This window comes from Panulirus ornatus, chromosome 19, assembly GCF_036320965.1.
Source record: "Panulirus ornatus isolate Po-2019 chromosome 19, ASM3632096v1, whole genome shotgun sequence".
In the NCBI taxonomy this organism is placed as follows: domain Eukaryota; kingdom Metazoa; phylum Arthropoda; class Malacostraca; order Decapoda; family Palinuridae; genus Panulirus; species Panulirus ornatus.
Genome location: NC_092242.1, coordinates 6,246,403 through 6,273,273, shown reverse-complemented (window position 1 = coordinate 6,273,273; position 26,871 = coordinate 6,246,403). Strand labels below are relative to the sequence as shown.

The 26,871-nt window shown below is 38.7% G+C and overlaps 3 protein-coding genes across 3 annotated transcripts in view; 2 read left to right on the top strand and 1 right to left on the bottom strand.

Annotated features, from left to right (window-relative positions):
* LOC139755347 (tyrosine-protein phosphatase non-receptor type 2-like) overlaps nucleotides 1-17,642 on the top strand; it is a 109,408-nt gene extending 91,766 nt beyond the window's left edge. Inside the window, exon 10 of the mRNA XM_071673516.1 lies at nucleotides 17,172-17,642. Within this exon, the coding sequence (XP_071529617.1) occupies nucleotides 17,172-17,232 (61 nt within the window). The 3' untranslated portion in view covers nucleotides 17,233-17,642. The remainder of the gene's footprint in view (nucleotides 1-17,171) is intronic.
* LOC139755348 (splicing factor YJU2) lies at nucleotides 2,443-23,722 on the bottom strand. Its single transcript, XM_071673517.1, has 3 exons — nucleotides 22,405-23,722; nucleotides 3,391-3,457; nucleotides 2,443-2,928 (listed from the first exon to the last, which is right to left on the bottom strand). Exon 1 carries the CDS (start codon nucleotides 23,532-23,534, stop codon nucleotides 22,482-22,484), a length of 1,053 nt encoding a protein of 350 aa, XP_071529618.1. The 5' UTR covers nucleotides 23,535-23,722; the 3' UTR covers nucleotides 2,443-2,928; nucleotides 3,391-3,457; nucleotides 22,405-22,481.
* A 181-nt stretch (nucleotides 23,723-23,903) lies between these two features.
* Nucleotides 23,904-26,871, top strand: part of LOC139755349 (uncharacterized) — an 89,667-nt gene continuing 86,699 nt past the window's right edge. Inside the window, 2 exon segments of the mRNA XM_071673518.1 lie at nucleotides 23,904-24,065; nucleotides 26,191-26,374. Of these exon segments, the coding sequence (XP_071529619.1) occupies nucleotides 24,063-24,065; nucleotides 26,191-26,374 (187 nt within the window). The 5' untranslated portion in view covers nucleotides 23,904-24,062.

Below are 26,871 nucleotides of genomic sequence, written 5' to 3'. Positions count from 1 at the left end.
TTCTTTCGTCTGTTTCCTTGCACTACCTTGCTAACGCAGGAGACAGCGACAAAGTATAATAAACATATATATATATATATTTTTTTTTTCAAACTATTTGCCATTTTCCACGTTAGCGAGGTAGCGTTAAGAACAGAGGACTGGGCCTTTGGGAGAATATCCTCACCTAGCCCCCTTCTCTGTTCCTTCTTTTGGAAAATTAAAAAAAAACGAGATGGGAGGATTTCCAGCCCCCCCGCTCCCTCCCCTTTTAGTCGCCTTCTATGACACGCAGGGAATACATGGGAAGTATTCTTTCTCCCCTATCCCCAGGGATAACATGTGATTTTATAAGCCATAATTCTTCTTGGGTACTTGTAAAAGAGGGATACATATTTATCAAAAACGAGAGGGAAGGCTTTCCAGCCTTCTGTTCCCTCCCCTTTTAATCGCCTTCTCTGACATGCAGGGAAAACATGGGAAGTATTCATTCTTCCCCATCCCCAGGGGGTATTTTGAAGGTTTGTTGAATGTTTTAGATGATAGAGTGGCAGAGATAAGGTTGAGGTGTTGTGCAAAGTGGAGGGTCAGGGAGAATGATTTGGTAAACAGAGAAGAGGTAGTGAAAGCTTTGCGGAAGATGGAAGTTGGCAAGGCGGCAGGTTTGGATGGTATTGCAGTGGAATTTGTTTAAAAAGGGGGTGACTGTGTTTTGACTGGTTGGTGAGGATATTCAATGTATGTATGGTGAAATGCCTGAAAATTGGCGGAATGCATGCATAATGCCATTGTACAAAGGCAAAGGGGATAAAGGTGAGTGTTCAAATTACAGAGGTCTAAGTTTGTTGAGTATTCCTGGGAAATTGTATGGGAGCGTATTGATTGAGAGGATGAAGGCATGTACAGAGCATCAGATTGGGGAAGAGCAGTGCAGTTTCAGATGTGGTAGAGGATGTGTGGATCAGGTGTTTGCTTTTTGTATGTGAGAAATACTTAGAAAAACAAATGGATTTGTATGTAGCATTTATGGATCTGGAGAAGGCATATGATAGAGTTGATAGAGATGCTCTGTGGAAGGTATTAAGAATATATGGTGTGGGAGGCAAGTTGCTGGAAGCAGTGAAAAGTTTTTATCAAGGATGTAAGGCATGTGTACGAGTAGGAAGAGAGGAAAGTGATTGGTTCTTAGTGAATGGCAGTTTGTGGCATGGGTGTGTGATGTCTCTATGGTTGCTTAATTTGTTTATGTTTGGGGTTGTTAGGGAGGTGAATGCTAGAGTTTAGGGGAGAGGGGCAAGTATGCAGTCTGTTGTGGATGAGAGGGCTTGGGAAGTGAGTCAGTTGTTGTTCGCTGATGATGCAGCGCTGGTGGCTGATTCGGGTGAGAAACTGCAGAAGCTGGTGATTGAGTTTGGTAAAGTGTGTAACAGAAGAAAGCTGAGAGTAAATGTGAATAAGAGCGAGATTATTAGGTACAGTAGGGTTGAGGAACAATTCAATTGGGAGGTAAGTTTGAATGGAGAAAAACTGGGGGAAGTGAAGTATTTTAGATATCTGGGAGTGGATTTGGCAGCGGATAGAACTGTGGAAGTGGAAGTGAGTCACAGGGTGGGGGGGCAAAAGTTCTGGGAGCGTTTAAGAATGAATGAAAGGCGAGAACATTATCTCGGAAAGCAAAAATGGGTATGTTTGAAGGAATAGTGGTTCCAACAATGTTATATGGTTTTGAGGCATGGGCTGTAGATAGGGTTGTGTGGAGGAGGGTGGATGTGTTGGAAATGAGATGTTTAAGGACAATATGTGGTGTGAAGTGGTTTGATCAAGTAAGTAATGATAGGGTAAGAGAGATGTGTGGTAATAAAACGAGTTTGGTTGAGAGAGCATAAGAGAGTGTATTGTAATGGTTTGGTCACATGGAGAGAATGAGTGAGGAAAGATTGACAAAGAGGATATATGTGTCAGAGGTGGAGGGAATGAGGAGAAGTAGAAGACCAAATTGGAGACGGAAGGATGGAGCAAAAAAGATTTTGAGCGATCGGGGCCTGAACATGCAGGAGGGTGAAAGGAGGGCAAGGAATAGAGTGAATTGGAGCGATGTGGTATACAGGGGTTGACGTGCTGTCAGTGGATTGAATCAAGGCATGTGAAGCGTCTGGGGTAAACCATGGAAAGCTGTGTAGGTATGTATATTTGCGTGTGTGGACGTGCATGTATATACATGTGTATGTGGGTTGGTTGGGCCATTCTTTCGTCTGTTTCCTTGCACTACCTTGCTAACGCAGGAGACAGCGACAAAGCAAAAAAAAAAAAAAATCCCCCTACAGAATATGTTTATAGGATGTTGTTTTAAAGAATAATAATATACCTGCCTCTTTGTTAGTGAGGGTGGTTGTTGAGTGGAGAGGGAGGGCCTATGGTGGCAGCATGGATGCTCCTTAACTAGGTAAACATGCAATAAGATTATGACAGAGAGCTAAAACAGTTTATTGTAACCTTCAAATTTGTTAACTTATTTGTCAATAACAACTGCGAATATTTCCCTCAAAGATATAAAGAAATGGCAACTGAGGTCATTTTTCATAAAGCTGTAAAGAAGTTCTCATATGGATTCAGAGGTGTGGATAAATTAGGTAAGCTTGGTGATGAAAATTTGAATTCATACAGTAGTTTAAAAGTTGTATAATGGTAAAGATAGTTCAATGGATGGGGCCCTTCAAGTGAAGTATTCTCTCCCCTATTGCACTGATAAGTAATTAGTTATACAACTCCGGACCCTAAGTATAAGTCTTTTGCAGCTTCATGGCTGCACTCTGTGCAAAAGCAGGGAAATGATGAACTCCTTTGGCGTAGAAAGTTTCTCAACAAGATGACACCTTTCTGTTCATGGACACGATACAGACATGCCAAAAGTGACTTCCCACTCATGATGAAACCATTTACAGGTGGAGCCTGGTAACAGAAAAGAAACCAGTTAGGGGATATGCAATAAGCACTCTTAGAGATAGTAAAATGATGTAATTTAAAGTCCTAGAGAAAATGCATAAATTTGAAATGTACTGTAATATATAACTGAGCAGCAGAGAACCGATAGAAATTTTTTGAGAGACGATCTAAAAAATATTGGAAGGATTAACTGTGTAATGGTATCACCCTAAAAGTTTCCAGTAGGAAGTGAGGTGGAGAGTTTAAAAATTTTCAATATCTAGAAGTTATCAATTTGAATATTTGAAATTTAAAAACTACTCTGAAAAAAAAGATTATGTTAATGAATCAGGTAATGCATGATGAGAACTTTTAAGTACTGGAGATGATCACTATCTGTATAAGAGGGATAATTGAAAACTGCTTGTTTTTTTATCAACAAAACATATTGAGATTAACAAGTTGGAAAAGACTTCAGAAATGCTTTACCTCCAATATTGAAAGAATGGAATAAATGGACTATCATGAAAGATCAAAAGGACTTCAGTTGTACAATCTGGAAGCAAAAAGATGTATGATTATTTATGCTTTGTATCAAATGGAAATTAAGGAAAATATTCTAGGACTAGAAGCTTTACAGTATGGAAGAAACAGAGAATCAAGCACATAAAAACAATATGGATTAGATGAGAAAGGCATGAAACAAAAGTATTCTAGAGCCCAGCAAGGGGGATGGTGATATTTTGATGTTCTGTCAAATAGATTAAGAAATTGGCAAGGGATGAATAATGTAAGCTCTAACCTTATTAGTGCTACTGTCTGTGATCAAAGCACTGTAGATTGGCCATAGATGACAACCCAAACAAAGAATGAGCCACTGGAGTTTTGTAGAGGCTTTGTTGACCAAATGCTGATCAAGATGGGCAGTTGTACTCCATTTGCTGTGACTCGACATGCCTGTGGCACCCAATTTGTGCCCCCACTTCACCCACATAGGCCTTACTTAAGATCAACTAATTTGGTAAATGGTGTTTTTCTTAAACTACAAATACTTAACTCTTAGTTGATAAGAATAAACGTTGGTTTTGATAATTTTTATGGACTTAGTCATGTGAAACATCTGGGATAAACCATGGAAAGGTCTGTGGGGCCTGGATGTGGTTAGGGAGCTGTGTTTTCGGTGCATTACACATAACAGCTAGAGACTGACTGTGAACGAATGTAGCCTTTTTTGACTTCGTGAAGCAGGGGGAAGCGATACTGTTTCCTGTGGGGTAAAGTAGCGCCAGGAATGGATGAAAGCAAGCAATTATGAATATGTACATGTGTATATATGTCTGTCTGTGTATAAGTATGTATATGTGTACATATATATATATGTATATATGAGTACAGAATGGAAAAAGGTGAGAACAATGGAAGTAAGGGGAGTGGGGGAGGAATGGGATGTATTTAGGGAATCAGTGATGGATCGCGCAAAAGATGCTTGTGGCATGAGAAGAGTGGGAGGTGGGTTGATTAGAAAGGGTAGTGAGTGGTGGGATGAAGAAGTAAGAGTATTAGTGAAAGAGAAGAGAGAGGCATTTGGACGATATTTGCAGGGAAAAAATGCAATTGAGTGGGAGATGTATAAAAGAAAGAGACAGGAGGTCAAGAGAAAGGTGCAAGAGGTGAAAAAAAGGGCAAATGAGAGTTGGGGTGAGAGAGTATCATTAAATTTTAGGGAGAATAAAAAGATGTTCTGGAAGGAGGTAAATAAAGTGCGTAAGACAAGGGAGCAAATGGGAACTTCCGTGAAGGGCGCAAATGGGGAGGTGATAACAAGTAGTGGTGATGTGAGAAGGAGATGGAGTGAGTATTTTGAAGGTTTGTTGAATGTGTTTGATGATAGAGTGGCAGATATAGGGTGTTTTGGTCGAGGTGGTGTGCAAAGTGAGAGGGTTAGGGAAAATGATTTGGTAAACAGACAAGAGGTAGTAAAAGCTTTGCGGAAGATGAAAGCCGGCAAGGCAGCAGGTTTGGATGGTATTGCAGTGGAATTTATTAAAAAAGGGGGTGACTGTATTGTTGATTGGTTGGTAAGGTTATTTAATGTATGTATGACTCATGGTGAGGTGCCTGAGGATTGGCGGAATGCGTGCATAGTGCCATTGTACAAAGGCAAAGGGGGTAAGAGTGAGTGCTCAAATTACAGAGGTATAAGTTTGTTGAGTATTCCTGGTAAATTATATGGGAGGGTATTGATTGAGAGGGTGAAGGCATGTACAGAGCATCAGATTGGGGAAGAGCAGTGTGGTTTCAGAAGTGGTAGAGGATGTGTGGATCAGGTGTTTGCTTTGAAGAATGTATGTGAGAAATACTTAGAAAAGCAAATGGATTTGTATGTAGCATTTATGGATCTGGAGAAGGCATATGATAGAGTTGATAGAGATGCTCTGTGGAAGGTATTAAGAATATATGGTGTGGGAGGCAAGTTGTTAGAAGCAGTGAAAAGTTTTTATCGAGGATGTAAGGCATGTGTACGTGTAGGAAGAGAGGAAAGTGATTGGTTCTCAGTGAATGTAGGTTTGCGGCAGGGGTGTGTGATGTCTCCATGGTTGTTTAATTTGTTTATGGATGGGGTTGTTAGGGAGGTGAATGCAAGAGTTTTGGAAAGAGGGGCAAGTATGAAGTCTGTTGGGGATGAGAGAGCTTGGGAAGTGAGTCAGTTGTTGTTCGCTGATGATACAGCGCTGGTGGCTGATTCATGTGAGAAACTGCAGAAGCTGGTGACTGAGTTTGGTAAAGTGTGTGAAAGAAGAAAGTTAAGAGTAAATGTGAATAAGAGCAAGGTTATTAGGTACAGTAGGGTTGAGGGTCAAGTCAATTGGGAGGTGAGTTTGAATGGAGAAAAACTGGAGGAAGTGAAGTGTTTTAGATATCTGGGAGTGGATCTGGCAGCGGATGGAACCATGGAAGCGGAAGTGGATCATAGGGTGGGGGAGGGGGCGAAAATTCTGGGAGCCTTGAAGAATGTGTGGAAGTCGAGAACATTATCTCGGAAAGCAAAAACAGGTATGTTTGAAGGAATAGTGTTCCAACAATGTTGTATGGTTGCGAGGCGTGGGCTATGGATAGAGTTGTGCGCAGGAGGATGGATGTGCTGGAAATGAGATGTTTGAGGACAATGTGTGGTGTGAGGTGGTTTGATCGAGTAAGTAACGTAAGGGTAAAAGAGATGTGTGGAAATAAAAAGAGCGTGGTTGAGAGAGCAGAAGAGGGTGTTTTGAAATGGATTGGGCACATGGAGAGAATGAGTGAGGAAAGATTGACCAAGAGGATATATGTGTCGGAGGTGGAGGGAACGAGGAGAAGAGGGAGACCAAATTGGAGGTGGAAAGATGGAGTGAAGAAGATTTTGTGTGATCGGGGCCTGAACATGCAGGAGGGTGAAAGGAGGGCAAGGAATAGAGTGAATTGGAGCGATGTGGTATACCGGGGTTGACGTGCTGTCAGTGGATTGAATCAAGGCATGTGAAGCGTCTGGGGTAAACCATGGAAAGCTGTGTAGGTATGTATATTTGCGTGTGTGGACGTATGTATATACATGTGTATGGGGGTGGGTTGGGCCATTTCTTTCGTCTGTTTCCTTGCGCTACCTTGCAAACGCGGGAGACAGCGACAAAGCAAAAAAAAAAAAAAAATATATGTATATATGTATGTATACATAGGTATAGGTATAGGTAAACCATGGAAAGTTGTGTGGGGCCTGGATGTGGAAAGGGAGCTGTGGTTTCGGGCATTATTGCTTGACAGCTGGAGACTGAGTGTGAACGAATGGGGCCTTTGTTGTCTTTTCATAGTGCTACCTCGCACACATGAGGGGGGAGGGGGATGGTATTCCATGTGTGGCGAGGTGGCGAGGTGGCAATGGGAATGAATAGGGGTAGGCAGTGTGAATTGTGTACATGGGTATATATGTATGTGTCTGTGTGTGTATATATATGTGTACATTGAGATGTATAGGTATGTATATTTGCATGTGTGGGTGTGTGTGTGTGTACATTGTGTATGGGGGTGGGTTGTGCCATTTCTTTCGTCTGTTTCCTTGCGCTACCTCGCAAACGCGGGAGACAGCGACAAAGCAAAATAAGATAATAAAATAAATAATATACATATATGTGTGTGTATGAGCGTTTATGTATATATTTGTGTATATGAGTGCATGGGACATTCTTCGTTTGTCTCCTGGTGCTACCTCGATGATCTGGGAAACGGCAATCAAGTATGATAAGTAAATAATATATATTATATATACATACATTTTTTTTCATACTATTTGCCATTTCCCGCATTAGCGAGGTAGCATTAAGAACAGAGGACTGAGCCTTTGAGGGAAATCCTCACTTGGCCCCTTCTCTGTACCTTCTTGAGGAAAATTAAAAACAGGAGGGGAGGATTTCCACCCCCCCCCACTCCCTCCCATTTTAGTCGCTTCTACGACTTGCAGGGACTACATGGGAAGTATTCTTTCTCCCCTATCCCTAGCGCTACCTCGTGCACATGCTGGGGGGGAGGGGGTTGTTATTTCATGTGTGGCGACGGGAATGAATAAGGGCAGACAGTACGAATTATGTACATGTGTATATATGTATATGTCAGTGTGTGTATATATATGTATACGTTGAGATGTATAGGTATGTATATGTGCGTGTGTGGACGTGTATGTATATACATGTGTATGTGGGTTGGTTGGGCCATTCTTTCGTCTGTTTCCTTGCACTACCTTGCTAACGCAGGAGACAGCGACAAAGTATAATAAACATATATATATATATATTTTTTTTTTCAAACTATTTGCCATTTTCCACGTTAGCGAGGTAGCGTTAAGAACAGAGGACTGGGCCTTTGGGAGAATATCCTCACCTAGCCCCCTTCTCTGTTCCTTCTTTTGGAAAATTAAAAAAAAACGAGATGGGAGGATTTCCAGCCCCCCCGCTCCCTCCCCTTTTAGTCGCCTTCTATGACACGCAGGGAATACATGGGAAGTATTCTTTCTCCCCTATCCCCAGGGATAACATGTGATTTTATAAGCCATAATTCTTCTTGGGTACTTGTAAAAGAGGGATACATATTTATCAAAAACGAGAGGGAAGGCTTTCCAGCCTTCTGTTCCCTCCCCTTTTAATCGCCTTCTCTGACATGCAGGGAAAACATGGGAAGTATTCATTCTTCCCCATCCCCAGGGGGTATTTTGAAGGTTTGTTGAATGTTTTAGATGATAGAGTGGCAGAGATAAGGTTGAGGTGTTGTGCAAAGTGGAGGGTCAGGGAGAATGATTTGGTAAACAGAGAAGAGGTAGTGAAAGCTTTGCGGAAGATGGAAGTTGGCAAGGCGGCAGGTTTGGATGGTATTGCAGTGGAATTTGTTTAAAAAGGGGGTGACTGTGTTTTGACTGGTTGGTGAGGATATTCAATGTATGTATGGTGAAATGCCTGAAAATTGGCGGAATGCATGCATAATGCCATTGTACAAAGGCAAAGGGGATAAAGGTGAGTGTTCAAATTACAGAGGTCTAAGTTTGTTGAGTATTCCTGGGAAATTGTATGGGAGCGTATTGATTGAGAGGATGAAGGCATGTACAGAGCATCAGATTGGGGAAGAGCAGTGCAGTTTCAGATGTGGTAGAGGATGTGTGGATCAGGTGTTTGCTTTTTGTATGTGAGAAATACTTAGAAAAACAAATGGATTTGTATGTAGCATTTATGGATCTGGAGAAGGCATATGATAGAGTTGATAGAGATGCTCTGTGGAAGGTATTAAGAATATATGGTGTGGGAGGCAAGTTGCTGGAAGCAGTGAAAAGTTTTTATCAAGGATGTAAGGCATGTGTACGAGTAGGAAGAGAGGAAAGTGATTGGTTCTTAGTGAATGGCAGTTTGTGGCATGGGTGTGTGATGTCTCTATGGTTGCTTAATTTGTTTATGTTTGGGGTTGTTAGGGAGGTGAATGCTAGAGTTTAGGGGAGAGGGGCAAGTATGCAGTCTGTTGTGGATGAGAGGGCTTGGGAAGTGAGTCAGTTGTTGTTCGCTGATGATGCAGCGCTGGTGGCTGATTCGGGTGAGAAACTGCAGAAGCTGGTGATTGAGTTTGGTAAAGTGTGTAACAGAAGAAAGCTGAGAGTAAATGTGAATAAGAGCGAGATTATTAGGTACAGTAGGGTTGAGGAACAATTCAATTGGGAGGTAAGTTTGAATGGAGAAAAACTGGGGGAAGTGAAGTATTTTAGATATCTGGGAGTGGATTTGGCAGCGGATAGAACTGTGGAAGTGGAAGTGAGTCACAGGGTGGGGGGGCAAAAGTTCTGGGAGCGTTTAAGAATGAATGAAAGGCGAGAACATTATCTCGGAAAGCAAAAATGGGTATGTTTGAAGGAATAGTGGTTCCAACAATGTTATATGGTTTTGAGGCATGGGCTGTAGATAGGGTTGTGTGGAGGAGGGTGGATGTGTTGGAAATGAGATGTTTAAGGACAATATGTGGTGTGAAGTGGTTTGATCAAGTAAGTAATGATAGGGTAAGAGAGATGTGTGGTAATAAAACGAGTTTGGTTGAGAGAGCATAAGAGAGTGTATTGTAATGGTTTGGTCACATGGAGAGAATGAGTGAGGAAAGATTGACAAAGAGGATATATGTGTCAGAGGTGGAGGGAATGAGGAGAAGTAGAAGACCAAATTGGAGACGGAAGGATGGAGCAAAAAAGATTTTGAGCGATCGGGGCCTGAACATGCAGGAGGGTGAAAGGCGTGCAAGGAATAGATTGAATTGGACCGATGTGGTATACTGGAGTTGATGTGCTGTCAATGGATTGAACAAGGGCATGTGAAGCATCTGGGGTAAACCAAGGAAAGTTTTGTAGGCCTAGATGTGGAAAGGGAGCTGTGGTTTCGGTGCATTATTACATGACAGATAGAGACTGAGTGTGAATGAATGGGGCCTTTGTTGTCTTTTTGTAGTGCTACCTTGCACACATGAGGGGGGAGGGGGTTGTTATTCCATGTGTGGCGAGGTGGCGATGGGAATGAATAAAGGCAGACTATGAATTATGTACATGTGTATATATGTATATGTCTGTGTGTGTATATATATGTGTACATTGAGATGTATAGGTATGTATATTTGCGTGTGTGGACGTGTATGTATATACATGTGTATGTGGGTGGGTTGGGTCATTCTTTCGTCTGTTTCCTTGCGCTACCTGTGTGTGTGTGTGTGTGTGTGTGTGTGTGTGTAGCATATAGGAGGTTACTACGATTAGGGTTTAGTTGGTCATGACATGTCAGTAACCATGTAAAAGGGTTTGTTTTCAGATAACTTCAAAACTCAAATCCTTGTATGATGATCTTCATGTGCTTTGAACTAAGAGAATAAGCAATGAACATAACAGGAAGAGAGTAAGTAATGAACAATATAGTATTTGGGAAATGATCAGCTGTTGGTGACATCTATAATCAGACGAAGTGTTAACATGAACTTGCCTTTTCAGTTCGCTTTATGTAATTTCATAATATTTGCCAATACTTGGTAATTCTGTTATATGTAACGTATACATTTTATGTTAAACACTTACCTGACAGGAGTCAGCCATTGAGAAATTAAGATGAGAAGGTGCAGGTATCCTTGTGTTTTAGTTGATATCTCAATAACAACTTGTTCATAGACCCACCATCAGTCCCCAAGGACAGGATTACCATATGTGATCACCACTCACCAGCATCTCCTTTACAGCAAAAAGGCTCATCACAAGCCAAAGACCAGATTTGAACAAATAGATACAAAAACCCTACTCTGCTCTGCTTGTTCTTCAGTTTCCATTATATGGCCTGTGTGTTTACATTTTGCAGTTTTCTTTCTGGGGATCTGCTTGTAATTGTGTATTGTATAATTCAGGAAGGTAGTTTTATACTTGTGGAGCTCCATCCCTAAATCATCTTTCCTGTCACACAACTTTTTAAATTTCTTTAAACTCTATATTCTCATTCTCATCACTTGGCTGATTCCATTCCTCCTAATTCCATTGTTATAGAAATACTGCCTCATATATTTTTTACAGGTTTTTGCTATGCTCTCTCATTATTCTCTCTATGCATCTTTCAAAAAAGTGCTAACTGTGGACATTGTCATTTTGATTAAGAAACTTAAAAATGGTATTCATATCTTCCTAAACTTAGAAATGGTATTCAAGTCTTTCTAGATTCTCCTTTTTTTGAGCAGATTTATAACATCTAACCTCTCCCTGAGACTTAAAGCTCTTATTTTAGGTACTGTCTTTGTGGTCTTTCACTTCTGGATATTATTTTATTTGGTTGTCTTAGTTTTTTAGGTGCAGTAACTAAAGTTATGTTGCAAACCCTAATTTAGGCATGATATTAGGTGTAAACAGTCTTATGTTCTTGTAATTAAAGGAAATTTTGATACAGGTATTAACCAACAGGTAATTTGGCTCCTTCAAATTCTCACAACATATGTCTTGCTGTTTGGTTGAGTATATTGCTGACACCAAGTTTTACACAATTTATTTTAATTTGTTTCTTGCCAGACTGAAGTCATATGTAAGCCTTCCCTAACTGTGTCTTGTCTTCATTCCTTTGTGTTTTTTTGAGTTGAGCTTCATAAACCATGCATCTGACCAACTCATCAGTTTAATTGAGTTCCTTTTTTAAGCAGATGCAATCCTGGTCATTCCTTACTTCTCTTACGACTGTGGTATCAGTTGCTAATATATTCTAGTATGAATGTAGTCCTGATGAATTGTTTACATAGAGCAAGAACAACAGAAAAAAAATGATCCTGCACTTCTCTTGTTTCCCCTCCGGATATAGCCACCTTTTTTGGTCCCCTCTGTTCCTTTCATTCCACCTTGGTTAATTCTGACATTTCTTCACCTGATTTACTTCCATTCTTTGAGTCAAAGACTCAGGTCACAGTTTTAAGTTGCTGAGTGATGCCCAGCCTAAATGAAAAAAAGAAAAGAAAAAATGAGGTTGAGAAATAGTTTTAAGGGAAGAGTTAAAGTAAAAAGCATATGTAAGAAAATATTCAGTTTAACTTAGTAGCATAGTTTTAATGAGAAAGAATGCAAGACCAGCACTTTATTACTATATATTCCTAATCATGTAACCCCTTTTATGATTACTTTTTGTGAAGTTTATAAATCACTTATCCTTTTGGATATGATCAGGGTGAATGAATCTTAATGACATGCCTCCTTGTGTCTTGAAGGAGTGTGGCTTTGAGCTAGATCCTATGTTTGTTCACCTTTGAATTTGTAATGCCCTCCTTGAAAATGGTTGACCATTTTGTTCCTTCCAGTTATCATCGCTATTTTTTTACTATTTCGTATATTTTGAATATCTGCTTAGATTTCATTCCTTTAAAGAATATTGACTCACAGTTTCCTTTCTCACCAGCTGCATGTTTTTTTGAAGCTTCTGATAAGGACTAGCACAGAGCTTTAAGCTCCAAGCTACCTTCATTTGGCTTTTATCCCCCATTTTGTTCTTAATTACCAACTTTTTTTGGTTAGTCCATTTTCCAGTGTTGTTAATTAGTCTCTCCTTTCCCTCACACTGGTGGTATTCCTCTGGTTCCTGTCTTGTTTTATTCATTCTTTCAACCTAAAATCTTTTTAACTCTTCCTTCAACAAATAACCCACTTCACTAATACATTTGTCTCACACCACATTTTTCTCCAGCTTCAAAATTTGCTCCATCTTCATTTGCTTGATCTGTTTTGTCTTGTTTATTGTTTCTTTTATTTTAGATTGACAATTTTTCATTTGGAGAGAGTTGACATAATTAACACATTTAAATCCCAATTTCTTCCCACAGTACGATGCCCTTATCTAGTCAAAACCGGAAAGGGCATTGAAGGAAAGAAATGGTTAGTGAAACTGATAGATGTAACAGACATGGGAGATGCAAAATCTGTAAACAAAGGAAAAGGAAACAGTTATGACAAAAGGGAAAGCTTGTTAGGGTTACTTTCAGCTTGGAGTGTGATAGGTGGTGTTAAAGCAGGCAGAGAAACTTGTTGATCATAAAGAATACAGAAGGGTATTCTTTACAAAAAGAAAAACATATCAAGGGGAGAAAAAAGCTAAAAGGTTAAAAAAGAGAAGGATAGACTAGAGAGCGGTCACCTACAACACTCGTCTGAAGAAAGGAATATTATATACTGCATTAAAAGAGTTGTGCTGAGACTACAAAGAGATGGGTTTGTGGTTAAAGGTAAGAACCTAGAGTTTACAGACCAGATATTATTAGTTTTGGAGACGTAATAGGAAAATTAACAATTGGAAGAAAATTTAATACAGGTTTTGATAGCACACAATCATCAGAAAAGATCTGATGAACTAGTTTAAATATATGAAAGAGATATTGAAGGTATAGTTTATACAGAGAAGGAGGCTGCAAGAAAACTTGTAGTTAGGAAAGCTCTAATAATGGAGATTCTAAGTACAAAATAATCTTAGAACAAAATGCATGAAGAGAATCATGATATTAATTTTCAGAAAATACCCTGAAAAACTTTAAGTTCTAATAAGTCACTGCACTCCCAATAGTTTGAAGGGCTGATGCATCATCCGAAAATCAATTTCATTCTCTTTTCCAATTGCCTGAAAATATCAGACTTTTGGGAAGAGTAACCATGCATTACTCATTTGATTATGTACAGTATCCACAAACAACCTGTCCACCTATCTATACATTTTCAAAGGTAATGTCACACATTTCATTACTTTATCTCTCCTGTGGCCTTGATTACCATCTGCAGACATATGGGCATGGAATTGTACAGGTTCCTGAATAATTGTAGGTCCATGTCTAGAGTTCACAGGGTCTTGATCTCCTGAATGAGGTGAGGCATTGATGAGTTGTTGCAGAAAGCAGTCTCCTGATTGTATGTTCTGAGCACCCAATACACAAGGAAATCTCATGGACCCACATTTTCTTGCTTCCAGGTGAGAATTCATGCTTTCTACTCCTAAGAAAGGTAAGAGCTAAGCATCTTGAGGTGCAGGTGGAAGAAATACAGCTCCCAGAAGCAATATTCCCAAAATGGAGAGGCAGTCCTGAACAGTAAAGACAGAACATCATTCCATTAAGACAGCTTGAGGCACACTGAGGCAGGTTGCTTTTGCTCACATAGAAGCAATTGTTTCAACGATCAAACATACTATGATTCCACCCTGAGAGCATCACATGCTCATACCCTAAACCTTCGCTGTGGACTGCCTTTGGAAATATGTGGTGGCTGACACTGTAGTTAGTGAAGAATTAACATTGAAATCAGAGAGAAAACCTGAACCAAGAGGAAATATAGAGTGATTCTACAGTCAAATTTTTTTTTTTTTTGAAAATCTAAAATGGGAAGTAGAATTCCACAGAATACACAACAGTATTGTGGGAGGTTCTGTAAGTTATGATGGATTTTTTTTTTTTTTTTTACATAGGAGGCTTCAGTCATGGACAAAAATCCACATCAAGGCTGGGTCTTGATGTATAGAGTGATTAATGAAAAGGAAAAAAGAAGAGACAAGGGAATGTATCTGAATTTTGGAGGAAGCAAAAAACTTGTCTTAAAATATGCCGGGTCATAGACATTGGGAAAGATATGAGGGGGTAGAGAATTCCAAAGCTTCAAGGTGTAGGGAAAGAAACAGTTATCAAAACTACCCATCCTTGAGTTCCTAACAGCTACACAGTTATCAGGTGACACAGCAGCTTGCCGAGTATTGCATGGTGCAGCTGGTGGTGGGGGTACACTGTGATGCAACCAGCTCTCTGAAGCAAAAACCAAATTAATACCTACAGAAGAGGGAAAGAGTACCAACAATGTGGAATGAGGCAAGTGGATCAAGTTCTGAATTAGCCTGTCAAGAATGCAAAGCCAGAACCAACCCAGATTTGAGAGCAGTACTCCATACAAAGACGGATCAATCCTTTGTATAAATTAAGCATCTGTTCAGAAGATGAAATTTCAACACCTAAATAGGAACCCATATTGCTGTTGAAATAAGCACAGATACCACCTTTGAACAATAATTGTGAGTAGAGATTATAGTTGGATATGCAAAAGGAACTAATGAGAACATAATTGGGTCTCAGAGAGAAGTAAGATATTAGGAGAGGTACTAGACAAGTGGTGTTAAACAGAAGAGAGGTTACTAGAGACCATGAGTGTTGGTACAGTGAATAGAAAAAGGGGCAGGTCTATCAGAAAAGAAAAGATCATGGAAGGGGCAAGTACTAATACTGTCTGAGCCCTCCCTCTCACCGGCAGTAGAGTCAGTCAGATACCTGAAGATTCTTAGTATCCCATGATCCTGGGGACTAGGGCCATAGGTTCGTTGTACTCTATAATTATCTTTAAAAATTATTGTGCAGAAAGGAAATGGAAAGAGAACTTATGGTCAAAAATAAGAGGTTTGGTTATAAGTATTTGGAAATGCAAAGAGGTCAGAGAGAAGGGTTATTGTTCAGATGTCAAAAGAAAAAGTGATATAGGTGATATGTGGGAAGTACAATAGCTAGAAATAAGTACAGGAAATGGGGAAGTAGTACCTTCCTAGTAGTACTGAGAGATTTTGCTATGAGGTACGGCTAGCATACAGTGCTCACCATGTGTGCTGATTGTTTCACAATACTGTTGATCTCATCAGCCACATAAATTGCATAGCTGTTTATATTGGGTTCATCTGGAACAGTTTAAGCCATTTCTTTAGTTTTTCTTTTTCATTCCCTGCAGATTTTGAGTTTCATCACATAAAACATTGAAGAGATGACCACTCTAATCCCTCCATCTATCACTGTATAGCTCACACTTCTGCTATCTCCAGTCTTTGAAACTTTTTTCTTGAGGGCTTTGAATCCCATTTTCTTCTTTCTGATCACCAGTGTGGATTTCATAATGCCAGGTATACTGGTGATTTGTCTTATGTCACACTCCTCTCTCAGGGATTTTGTTTGAACTTCTGTTGTAGCCCACATCTCCAGAGTATTTGAGTGAATGGGAGTCTTTGCTTTCTTAACTTTTGTCTAGCCCTTGACATCTACAAAGTGCAAATCTTTAATTTCTTATCTGGCCACTTGAAATGTAGAAAAAAAAAATAATTGCTAAGGAAACAGAAAAGAGCGTCATATTTTTCTTCTAAGAAAGTCTATGTGGAAAATATACTAAACTAATGACCAAGAGTGAGGTTTGGTAAATACTAATCAGGAAGCAAATGAATGCTTACTTGCAAAGAAGAAGAAAAAAAAAGTAAAAGGTAAAAGGTAACACGTTCAAAGAGGAAAAAAGTTGTGCAGCAAATCTATTATAGGATAAAGTGAGTTTGGCTTTCATAAAGTTGACGACCAGGTGGATTTTGTGTTCTTGGACATCCAGAAGGCATTTGGCACTCTACAACAGAGGATGTTGGTGAGGAAACAGGACTTCCTGGCAGTCAGAACTATCTGAATGTTAGGGAAGACATGCATGTTGCATGTACCTCTTAGGGGCCCTGATAATCTATGTAAATGACTTCCTAGAAGGACTATAATCATTTTCATTTCAAATGATAAAAGAACTCATTTTTATGTATAATTATTTACCAGACATATATTATGTGGAACCTTTTTGTTAGTTCATGAATAAGATTTTTAACATTTCTTATGGATTTATTTTCTCTGTGCTTGTGAATTTCTGTTATATATATATTGATGATTACTTATCAGTTACACAATTGTTCTCTTGAAATTATTTTGAGAGTTTGTTGTCTGAAAAGTGCATTTAGAAATAGGAGATAAAGTAGACTGGTACGTTATATGATATTAAAAAGTGCAAGTTGAAAGGAACATACAGATTAACATTAGGAAATTTATCTGCAAAATCATACAGGTGCATTGAGTTCACACAACTTATTTAGAGTCTCATTTATTCATGCTCAGTAAGGACATGTGCTACCTTAAAGCATGATTCAAGCCAAGAAAAAAATTATTGTATTTTCATATTCCCTAGAATTAGCATGTCAGCCCAAGTACTTTTTACCAAATTTAATCGATTCATGATATAGCAGTTACTGTACCAGTAGGTAGTTTATTTTCATATACAGGTGTTATAAAGAAAATTGAAACAGCTAAAAAGTCTTTGTTTTTGGCTTAACCTGCTAAAACAAACCTCTGCTTAAAATACATTAGCTTCTTTCTTGGTGATTATAAACATTCATCTTCCTCTCTGTTTTCTACAGATCCAGCATGGATGAAGAGGATGAAGAGTTGGAGGTTCCAGCTAAACGTTCCCGTCTCTAGCACTGTTAGTTGACATACCACATAGCACATTAATGAGGCATAACTGACTTGCAGGAATCAAAAATGCAAAAGTGATAGTGCCTAACTGACACACAGCATAAAATAGAGTACAGAGAATGTGTTCATGAGTGTTTTCCCCCATATTGATAATTGCAGTATATCCAGATCAGCATCATGTTAGCATACAATTTGCTTTTGATTATAATGAAGGACTGTTCAGTATCTTAAATGATTGTAAAATCTTATTCAACCTATGGTAAGAACAATGAATATTTTTATGTTTATTGGATCTGCGAAAGAGATATATAAATGAAAATAAAATGATAAACTAGTTTCACATTATCAGGTCCACAAATATTCTTGTGTTAAATGGCTTTGGGGAAGAATATAATAAAAATCAAATATTAAAACACTTTATTCTTGTTACCTTATTAGCAAATTTCTGTAGGATGTTGAAGGGTCAAGGTCAACATACTGGCAGTTCAGCTATAGAATTGTTGGAATGTTTACGTTGACTGCTATACAATAACTACAGCTAGATAATTATAAAAATTTTCCTTTGGACAGAACCCCATGAGCATTTGAAAGAACAAGATCTCTAAGGAAGATCATTCCTTCCCTAAAATATGGTGTATAAAGAAGGCTTCACCTTCCTGTCCTCTATAATACCTGAGACCAGCTTATACTTGTCCATATTTTTTCAACAGCCACAGTTACCTGATCCATTCCTCAACATTATTTTGTGTGAACTTGTTGACCTCTACCATTAGATTTTTCACTTCTTAACTATAGCATCTGAACTTTAGAGATTTAGATCTGTTTCCCTCTCTTTTGTCCGTGTTTCATAGAATGAACAGAGTGCTTTTATTTTACTCTTGTAAGAGCTCCAAGATGAATGTTAGTGCACTGTGTCATTTGGGTTAACCAGTTAATCATGAGTCTGTAATACTTTAATAAAGTTTTATTTTTGTTTTTAATGATATATGTATTGTAGAGAACTTTTGTTGATCTTAGGGAGATTTTGTTTTAAAAGACTTTTTCATTTTCAAATACAAGAGTGACTAGAAGCCTTTGCTTTTGAGCCTACCTACACAATGTCGTTGTTTATTTTTGTACTATTTTAATGAAAAATATTTTTATAACTGAATGTTCTGTGAATGGACTAGGTCTTTGAAGCTCTCACACAAACCATTCCAAATGTTATGCTGGCATGGGCCATTTGATACTTGCTTCTTTTGTTACACTTTGAAACCCTCTGTCTTTCCCAATAACTATGACCTGGCACATTTCAAAAGACAGGTTTTTGAATTTCTCAAAAATCTGTAGATATTTCCCCTTGTCTTTTCTTTTTCCATTTCACAATTTCCTGTATATTTCACAATTTCTTGTATATGGGGACTTTTGTCTGTGATTGGAGCCTTCAACATAAAAAAAAAAAAAAAATGAATGGTGTCATACTGTGACAGCACTTAAACCAATTGAGAGTAATTTCTTTCTGGGATGGTCTGCCAGAGTGCTTCTTTCATTACTGGGAAGCTCCACTATACAGCTCCTTCCACTACTGGGATGCTCCACCAAAGAGCATCCTCAGCAACTGGGATGCTCCACCAGATAGCTCCCTTCACAACTAGGTTGCTCCACCACAGAACTCTTTCCATTAAGGGGATACTCCACCAAACAGCTTCCTCCACTCCTGGGATGCTCTACTAGACAGCTCCCTCCAATTTTTAGTTGTTTCGTTTGCCCTTTTCAGAAGTGTCTAGTTAACATGTCTTGCAGTTAAAATTATCTTGTAATGCATTCTCATCAGTTGGGGTTGCAAAGACAGACCTTAATGCCCAAGATTCCCACGACTCAAGTACTGGTGATATAATAAGGAAACTTTTGAGTTAGATGTCTACCCAAGGAAGATCCCCAAAATCCCACAAGGTAGTTCCTTTATGGATCTTCAACAGGGCTCTGACTACAGCATACAAACCCTAACTACTGCTTCTGTTTGATCGATTCTTTGCTTAAATTGAGATCACCTTGTATCCAAATCACTGGTAGGGTTGGCAAGGACAGACCTTTCGTGGCCTAAGATTATTATGTGGGATGGGTTGTCAGCTTACTGTCACCTCATTACTAAGCCATGATGTCACAGACCTAAGTGGGTTACAGAGCACCCGTTGGGTCTTTTAGTTTCTTAGCCAATTCTGAACTCAAAATTTTCATAATTCTGTACTTGAGATGATTCTTCTCTTTGCATTTTCCTAATGTAATTAGGGTCAAATTTCCTTTGGATCACTTTGGCGGTACAGGGTAAAATTTGAGATCTCATGTGCAATTTTTGGGATATACCCTAGGGAATGTTAATGACACAAATGTTTGCAAATTGGATGGTAGGTTGAAAGACTAGGCATGCTGATAGTAGGGGAAAAAATCCTGTAACCTTTCTCCCAGTGATTATTTACTGTTTTTATCCATAATCATGCATAATGAAATTTTTCTTTTTTTGTTAAAAATTCATTTCTCTCTCTCCTACATGCTTCACACCTTATTCTCCTGCTTCCCTTTAGCAAAATCAATTTAGTGGTTTATCTAGTGTACTCTCAGTCTTCTCATGCTGACCTCTTTAAATTCTTATACTAAGGTGGTAACAATGTGTAAAACCAAACCATCCATTAATTTTTCTGATGTTTTGATCATGATACTTTTACCAAGAACTTTCAGTAAGTGCTGAATTACATAGTTATATTAATCAAGGGAAGCTCCTGCTCAGGGATCTTGGAATAGCATTGTGAAACTGCATAGAGATGTTGTGAAGTAATCTGAAGGGTTGAGGAACATTTAAAAATGGACAGAGGAAAAGGAAAGGACCTGAGAGTGAAAGGCAGCACTGGAAGTCTTTTCTCTCATACATGGGCAGATTATGTAATTATTTCATGGTACCAAGGGCTATGAATTGTTATTCATTTATTTATTTATTTTGTTTTGTTGCTGTCTCCCACGTTAGCGAGGTAGCACAAGGAAACAGACAAAAGAATGGCCCAACCTACCCACATACACATGTATATACATACATGTAGGAGTGGATTTGGCAGCGGATGGGACCATGGAAGTAGAAGTGAATCATAGGGTGGGGGAGTGGGTGAAAAGTTTCTGGGAGCATTGAAGAATGTGTGGAAGTCGAGAACATTATCTCAGAAAGCAAAAATGGGTATGTTTGAAGGAATAGTGGTTCCAACATTGTTATATGGTTGCGAGGCGTGGGCTATGGATAGAGTTGTGCGGAGGAGGGTGGATGTGCTGGAAATGAGATGTTTGAGGACAGTATGTGGTGTGAGGTGGTTTGATGGAGTAAGTAATAATAGGGTAAGAGAGATGTGTGGTAATAAAAAGAGTGTGGTTGACACAGCAGAAGAGGGTGTTTTGAAATGGTTTGGTCACATGGAAAAAATGACTGAGGAAAGATTGACCAAGAGGATATATGTGTCAGAGGTGGAGGGAACGAGAACTGGGAGACCGAATTGGAGGTGGAAAGATGGAGTGAAAAAGATTTTGAGTGATCGGGGCCTGAACATACAGGAGAGTGAAAGGCGTGCAAGGAATAGTGTGAATTAGAACGATGTGGTATACCGGGTTGACGTGCTGTCAATGGATTGAATCAGGGCATGTGAAGTGTCTGGGGTAAACCATGGGAAATTCTGTGGGGCCTGGATGTGGAAAGGGAGCTGTGGTTTCGGGCATTATTGCATGACAGCTAGAGACTGAGTGTGAACGAATGGGGCCTTTGTTGTCTTTTCCTAGTGCTACCTCGCACACATGAGGGGGGAGGGGGATGTTACTCCATGTGTGGCGAGGTGGCAATGGGAATGAATAAAGGCAGTGTGAATTGTGTGCATGTGTATATGTGTCTGTGTGTGTATATATATGTGTACATTGAGATGTATGGGTGTGTATATTTGCGTGTGTGGACGTGTATGTATATACATGTGTATGGGGGTGGGTTGTGCCATTTCTTTCGTCTGTTTCCTTGCGCTACCTCGCAAACGCGGGAGACAGCGACAAAAGTAATAATAATAATAATAATAATAATAATAATATATATATAATATATATATGCATGTACATATATGCACAATATATACATACATCCCTACATATACATACATATATACACACGTACATATTCATACTTGCTCGCCTTTATCCATTCCTGGCGCCACCCTTCCCCACAGGAAACAGCATTGCCACCTCTTGCATCGGGGAGGTAGCACCAGGAATTTTCTATGCTATACATATACATGTACATAGTCTACACTTACTATATCTAAGACTTCCCTGGGATCCTTTCTAGAAAAGGGTCCTGGTGTTATCCAGGACTTCCTTTCCTAAGGATCCTGCAACCTAAGGATACACTACTTACAGAAGGAGGGAAATGATGATGGGGTGAGAAGCTCTTTGACGAGTTTCTGGTCAATAGTAAAGCATCGCCAAAGTTCACTTTTCACTTGCAATGTATCGTCCTAAAGGCAGAGGCTGGCAATACCTTTACCATCTAAAAAAAAGTCTATATGTATATAAAATGTACATATATATATGCATATTCCCAGGCAATGAACATACCCATAAATGCAAACTTTAAAATGCTATGGGAGTGTCACATAGTACAGTTATATGGTACAGTCAGGAATATTTACATGTTGCCTTTCATCTGTGTTTCGTATCCATAAAGGTACAGAGTTCTAGTGACAAACAAATTCTAACATAAACATTAATTTTTATTACATAAATATTAATGAAAGTTTTATGGTATGATTAACAGCATCCACAAAAAATGTAAAACAATATTACTCAGAGCGAAATTTGAAAATAAACTATATTCTGGTAGGTAAAATATATTTCCCTTGCATTATACTTCGTTTTTGAAAAAAAAAACTGACAACATACATCAACTGATAATTGTTACTTAAAAAATAGGTTCACTAATATATTAGTTATATGTCGCATATGGTCAGTGCACAATATGTTAATTATAAGTCCCATAAGGTCGGTGCAGTTTTTAAAACTGTGTAATATATCATATGTACAATATAATCATCATTACTTTTTACAGAACAAAAAATTTTCAGAAAGACTTAGCTCAAGATGTGTCAAAAGGAAAAAGCATACTGGTATTTTTATTCTCACCTGCAAGAGGAGGTATGTGAAACAGTAAAATTTCATGTAAAATGAAGTAAAAAACGTATATTCTATAACTGATGGCCTCAGTTACTCTCCTCGGAATCAGAATATGCTCCAAGAAATGACAGTCCACTGAGTCCTTTTGGTCCGGTCTCTGGCAATGAACTTGCTTCAGTGGACTTAGCTGATATGATACCTTTAAGGCATTTTTCTGATAATGCTGTTTTTTCAGGCACATTTCTCAATTTCAACTCTACAGGCTTTGACAATACAGACTCTTCAGGTTCATCAGACTCTGGTTTACCTTGAGATTCAGTAGTTCTTGCCTTCTCTGTCTCTTGTGAAACTTTAGCCTTGATCAATCCAGCCAGTCTTGACTTCATGTTAATTTTCTTTGCATCAACTGCATCTTTTGTTGTACAAACATTTGAACTTTTTGAATCATGCTCAACTTTAATTTTCTTCGTTAATGGTTTATCATCATCCAATTCCTCAGGAGCAATTCTCTTTATCATTTTTCCATCAACCATTTCATAACCTAAGGCTTGCAGTGCCTCTAATCTTTCAACTTCAGCAATTTGTTCCTGAGTCATCTTTCTTTCAGCCTCGAACTTCTCTGCTATCTTCCCAAGGTCAATACCCGCATGCCGATCATTCATCTCACGAAGATCTTCGAGTGATTCTAACACCTCCATCTCATACTGGGACTGTTGTGTCCGGTTTTCAAGAAGTAACATCGGATTTGATTCAATTTCCTCCTTAGCTTCTCGCTCCTCTCTTGCTGCCTGCTCTTCTGCTAGCTTTAATGCCTGAAAATTTCGATGAGCCCCAGCCTCAATAACATAATCTGTACTCTCTGGATCTGTGCGAAAAGATATTTCTGCAAGGCATCCTGGACACTTGATATAAAATCGGTAAATCCGAACTCCGAGATAGGTCATATTTTCCACGTCCTCTTTCCTTGCGTTGAATTTCTTCCCCTTGGCAATATATTCACCACACGTGTAACACTTGATGTTACATGGTACCATTAAACGCACAGTGAACTGGCGGTTTCTGGGGCATCTTGCCCTAGGAATCTTAGACGGGTCAAAATCTGGAGGATAATATTTATTGAGGACTTTCCTTTCAGACATGTTCGCCTACTGAAGTCTGGCTACCTTGCCCGTGATTTACACTTTTGAGTCACAGTGGTTGGGCAGCAACAGTTGGAGAGTAATCTGTTGGTGATTGCCTGATGGTTTACGTCGGCAAAACCCGAGTCCTGGGAAAGCTTACTCAGCCCTCACCAAACTGGCCCAACGTAAACACTCTGCCAGCAAAGTTTGGGTTCAGTGTTGCCCTGTGTCCCAATGCCTGAGTTTACAGTCACTAATAACACTATTCTTTATCTATTGCCGCCTTCTTATAACTCTTTCGAATAAATATCCTAACGGTACTGCACAGTAGAACGGATAGATTCCCATCATTCTTAATAAGAATCGAGAAAAGGGTTGTTTTATTAGAGTTTTCCACGTGTGTTACAGGTGTTGGGACTAGTGGGTGAATCTTGCGCATGGTCACAGCTCAAGATGGCGGCACCCAAACGGCGGCAAAACGTTGTATAGCACTTCTCACGAGGCACGCATAGAGTATGAAAGGCGTATTACTTCACCACGAGCAAAATGGTATGGCTGCATGTAATTTGTATGCTAAGTATTTCACCAGGCGTGTAGGTAATTGGTATGGGGTTGTATAGACTCGCATTTCCAACCCATAGGGCCAAGGATCACCGCCACTTAATGTATTTATTTCCACTGTAATGTTTATTTCTCTCTATGTACTCATTGATGCACAATATGGGTTGATAAGAAATAGATATGAGAAGTATGGCTCATAGGAATCAGTACGTTTCGGGTTACACATATCGGCAGTGATAAGGTTTGTGTGTATAAACAAGAGAGGAATATTCGAAAATGATTCAAACTTTGACATATCAGACATTATTCATTATAGTGCAAAATTAGGACAGCATGATAAGCATAGGATATGGTTGACAGGAATTAGAAGAGGTTGTTATAATGTTATGTTAATTTTAAAAGATAAGGGATCGATGGGGCGGTGTCTAATAGGGGTTGAACATTATTGTTGGTGATATGGGCAAAAAAGTGGAAATTTTGTTCCAAAGTATGTCGGCAATGTGAGGTCGTGACAATATGCTGATGTTCAGTTTTTGTCCCTAATTTTGGATTTAGTGGCTGCTTTTTGATAACAGTGTTCCATGTTTATTAGTTTTGTATTGGATATTTCTGTCGAGTATTTCGAGTAATTTTTTCCTTGTAGTACGATTATGTTTTACTGAGGTAGGCTAGAGCCAGGGTCTGGGAGGCATAGTTATTCAGACAGGGTTTGAGGAAGGGGCTATGATCTTAATGTGTCAAAAAAAAAAACAAAAAAACTATAGTTCTCTGGTAATGGGTTCAACTCTGAAATGTAAGTTTTGAGTAATTTTGAAGTCATTTCATTATGTATGTCATTTAATTATTTTTTTGTACTCTCTCAATATGATACTTCATGTTAATTGTATTTTTATTATGTTGGAAGCTCTAGTCATAGACAGAAGTCCACGTCATGGCCAGGGCATAATTGAAATATAAAGAAATTAATGAAAGGGAAAAATAAGAGACGAGGTAAAGTATTTATGAATTTTGGAGGAAGGAAAACCTATCTTTTAAGATGTGCCAGGTTGTAGTTGGTGTGAAAGACATATAAGAACATAGAGAGTTTCAAAGATTTGAGGTGTAGGGAGAGAAACAGTCATCAAACCCCTCCCTCCTTGAGTTGTCATTGTCCATATTGGAAATATGTACAGAATACATGATATTTCATGTGCTATCTTTGGTGGAATTAGGATGTATATTCTACCATTACAAACACAACTATGTATGACTTATAAACTTTTATTTTACAAAATTTTATTAAGGCATTGAGTACAAACTTTCTTGTGACCACAGTGAAGATTGGACTTTTTGCAAGTTATGATTTGATGATCAGTTGTATGTATTTTATTTTCGAAAACTTTTCTTATGTAGGGAAATTCAATTAAAGTAGTATAAAAGAGGAAAGAAAAGGTTTGTTACCAGTTGGTAAAGTAGTACTTGACTCTGGTACTTATTGCTGCTTATATTATAAATTTTGTTTAGGTAAACAAGGGTAGGGACCCCAGTTGGGAGTTATATAATGTTGATTAGCATAAATGTTTTAACCAAACAGGATTGTGAGGAAAGGGCTTTGCGACAATTCCCAGTAAACTTAATGAAATGTTAATTTGACATTTTGCTTACGAGAATTGATATTAGAAAAGCCCAGTTTAGTTGCATCACTATTAGCTTTGGATGCTGAGTGATTTTGATTTGCCATGGTAGAGTTGTGTTCAGAAAATAGTAAAACAGTAAATGAGTGTGATATGAAGAATAAATTCCAGAAAATAGTAAAACAGTAAATGAGTGTGATACGAAGAATTAGAATTTATTTAGTAATCTTAGTATTGGAGAGAGTTCTGATAGTAATGTTAATGAAAATAAATTGAAGTTTTTGAATAAAGCCAAGATGTGCAATACTAATTTTATGTAAATAGTTTTCAGCCAAGATATTTTTTTCATGCTAGAAAGTGCTGGATAACCAGTATGTTCTAGTGCTTTACTAATTCCACTAAATGAAATAAGCTACCTATTCACTTCACTTAAAAGAACCCCCTCATGCAATATTTCTCTCATCTGTGTTTAAGAGTAATCATGGCTTCTACCTTGACAGAGTGTTGGCCATCCATGCATTCACTGCAGAGAGGGACGTGTACGGCCTTTTCACTTTTCTTTGGATCAAGCAATATTACGGTGTGACAATGCAGGGTGTGACTCTTTGCTGGATGAATCACCGTGGGAGAGAGTAATTAGTCGAAATATAAGGCAGCAAATTCCTCGCCGATCTTCAGACTTTGGTAGGTATTTTTATCACTTATAGAATCTGGTAAGATAATCTAAGCATGATTTCTCCTGCCTTTATGTATTTTTATAAAAGGTGATGATGGATATCATGATTATTTGCTGTCTTTAAAACATTTTGGTTTCTCTTGCTGACTTGTCTCATGCACCAAAACCATAGCCCCTTATCCACAACCAGTGCCCCACAGGTATTTCCTTGTTTTGATCTGGATGCTTTTCCTTCCCTGGTTCAGTCCAGTGACATTATGTCGACCCCTGTATACCACATCATTCCAGCTCACTCTGTCCCTTGCATGCCTTTCACCTTCTTGCTTGATCAGGCCCCAGATGCTTAAAATCTTTATCGCTCCGTTCTTCCATCTCCGATTTAGTCTCCCCGTTCTCCAAGTTTCCTCCACTTCTGCCAAAAATATCCTCTTTGTTACCTTTCCTTACTCATTCTTTTCATAGTTCCTAATATATATATATATATATATATGGTTTACCCCAGACG

Excerpts from the sequence above, each read along its gene's own strand:
- LOC139755348 (XM_071673517.1), bottom strand. The coding sequence starts at position 23,534 with ATGTCTGAAAGGAAAGTCCTCAATAAATATTATCCTCCAGATTTTGAC.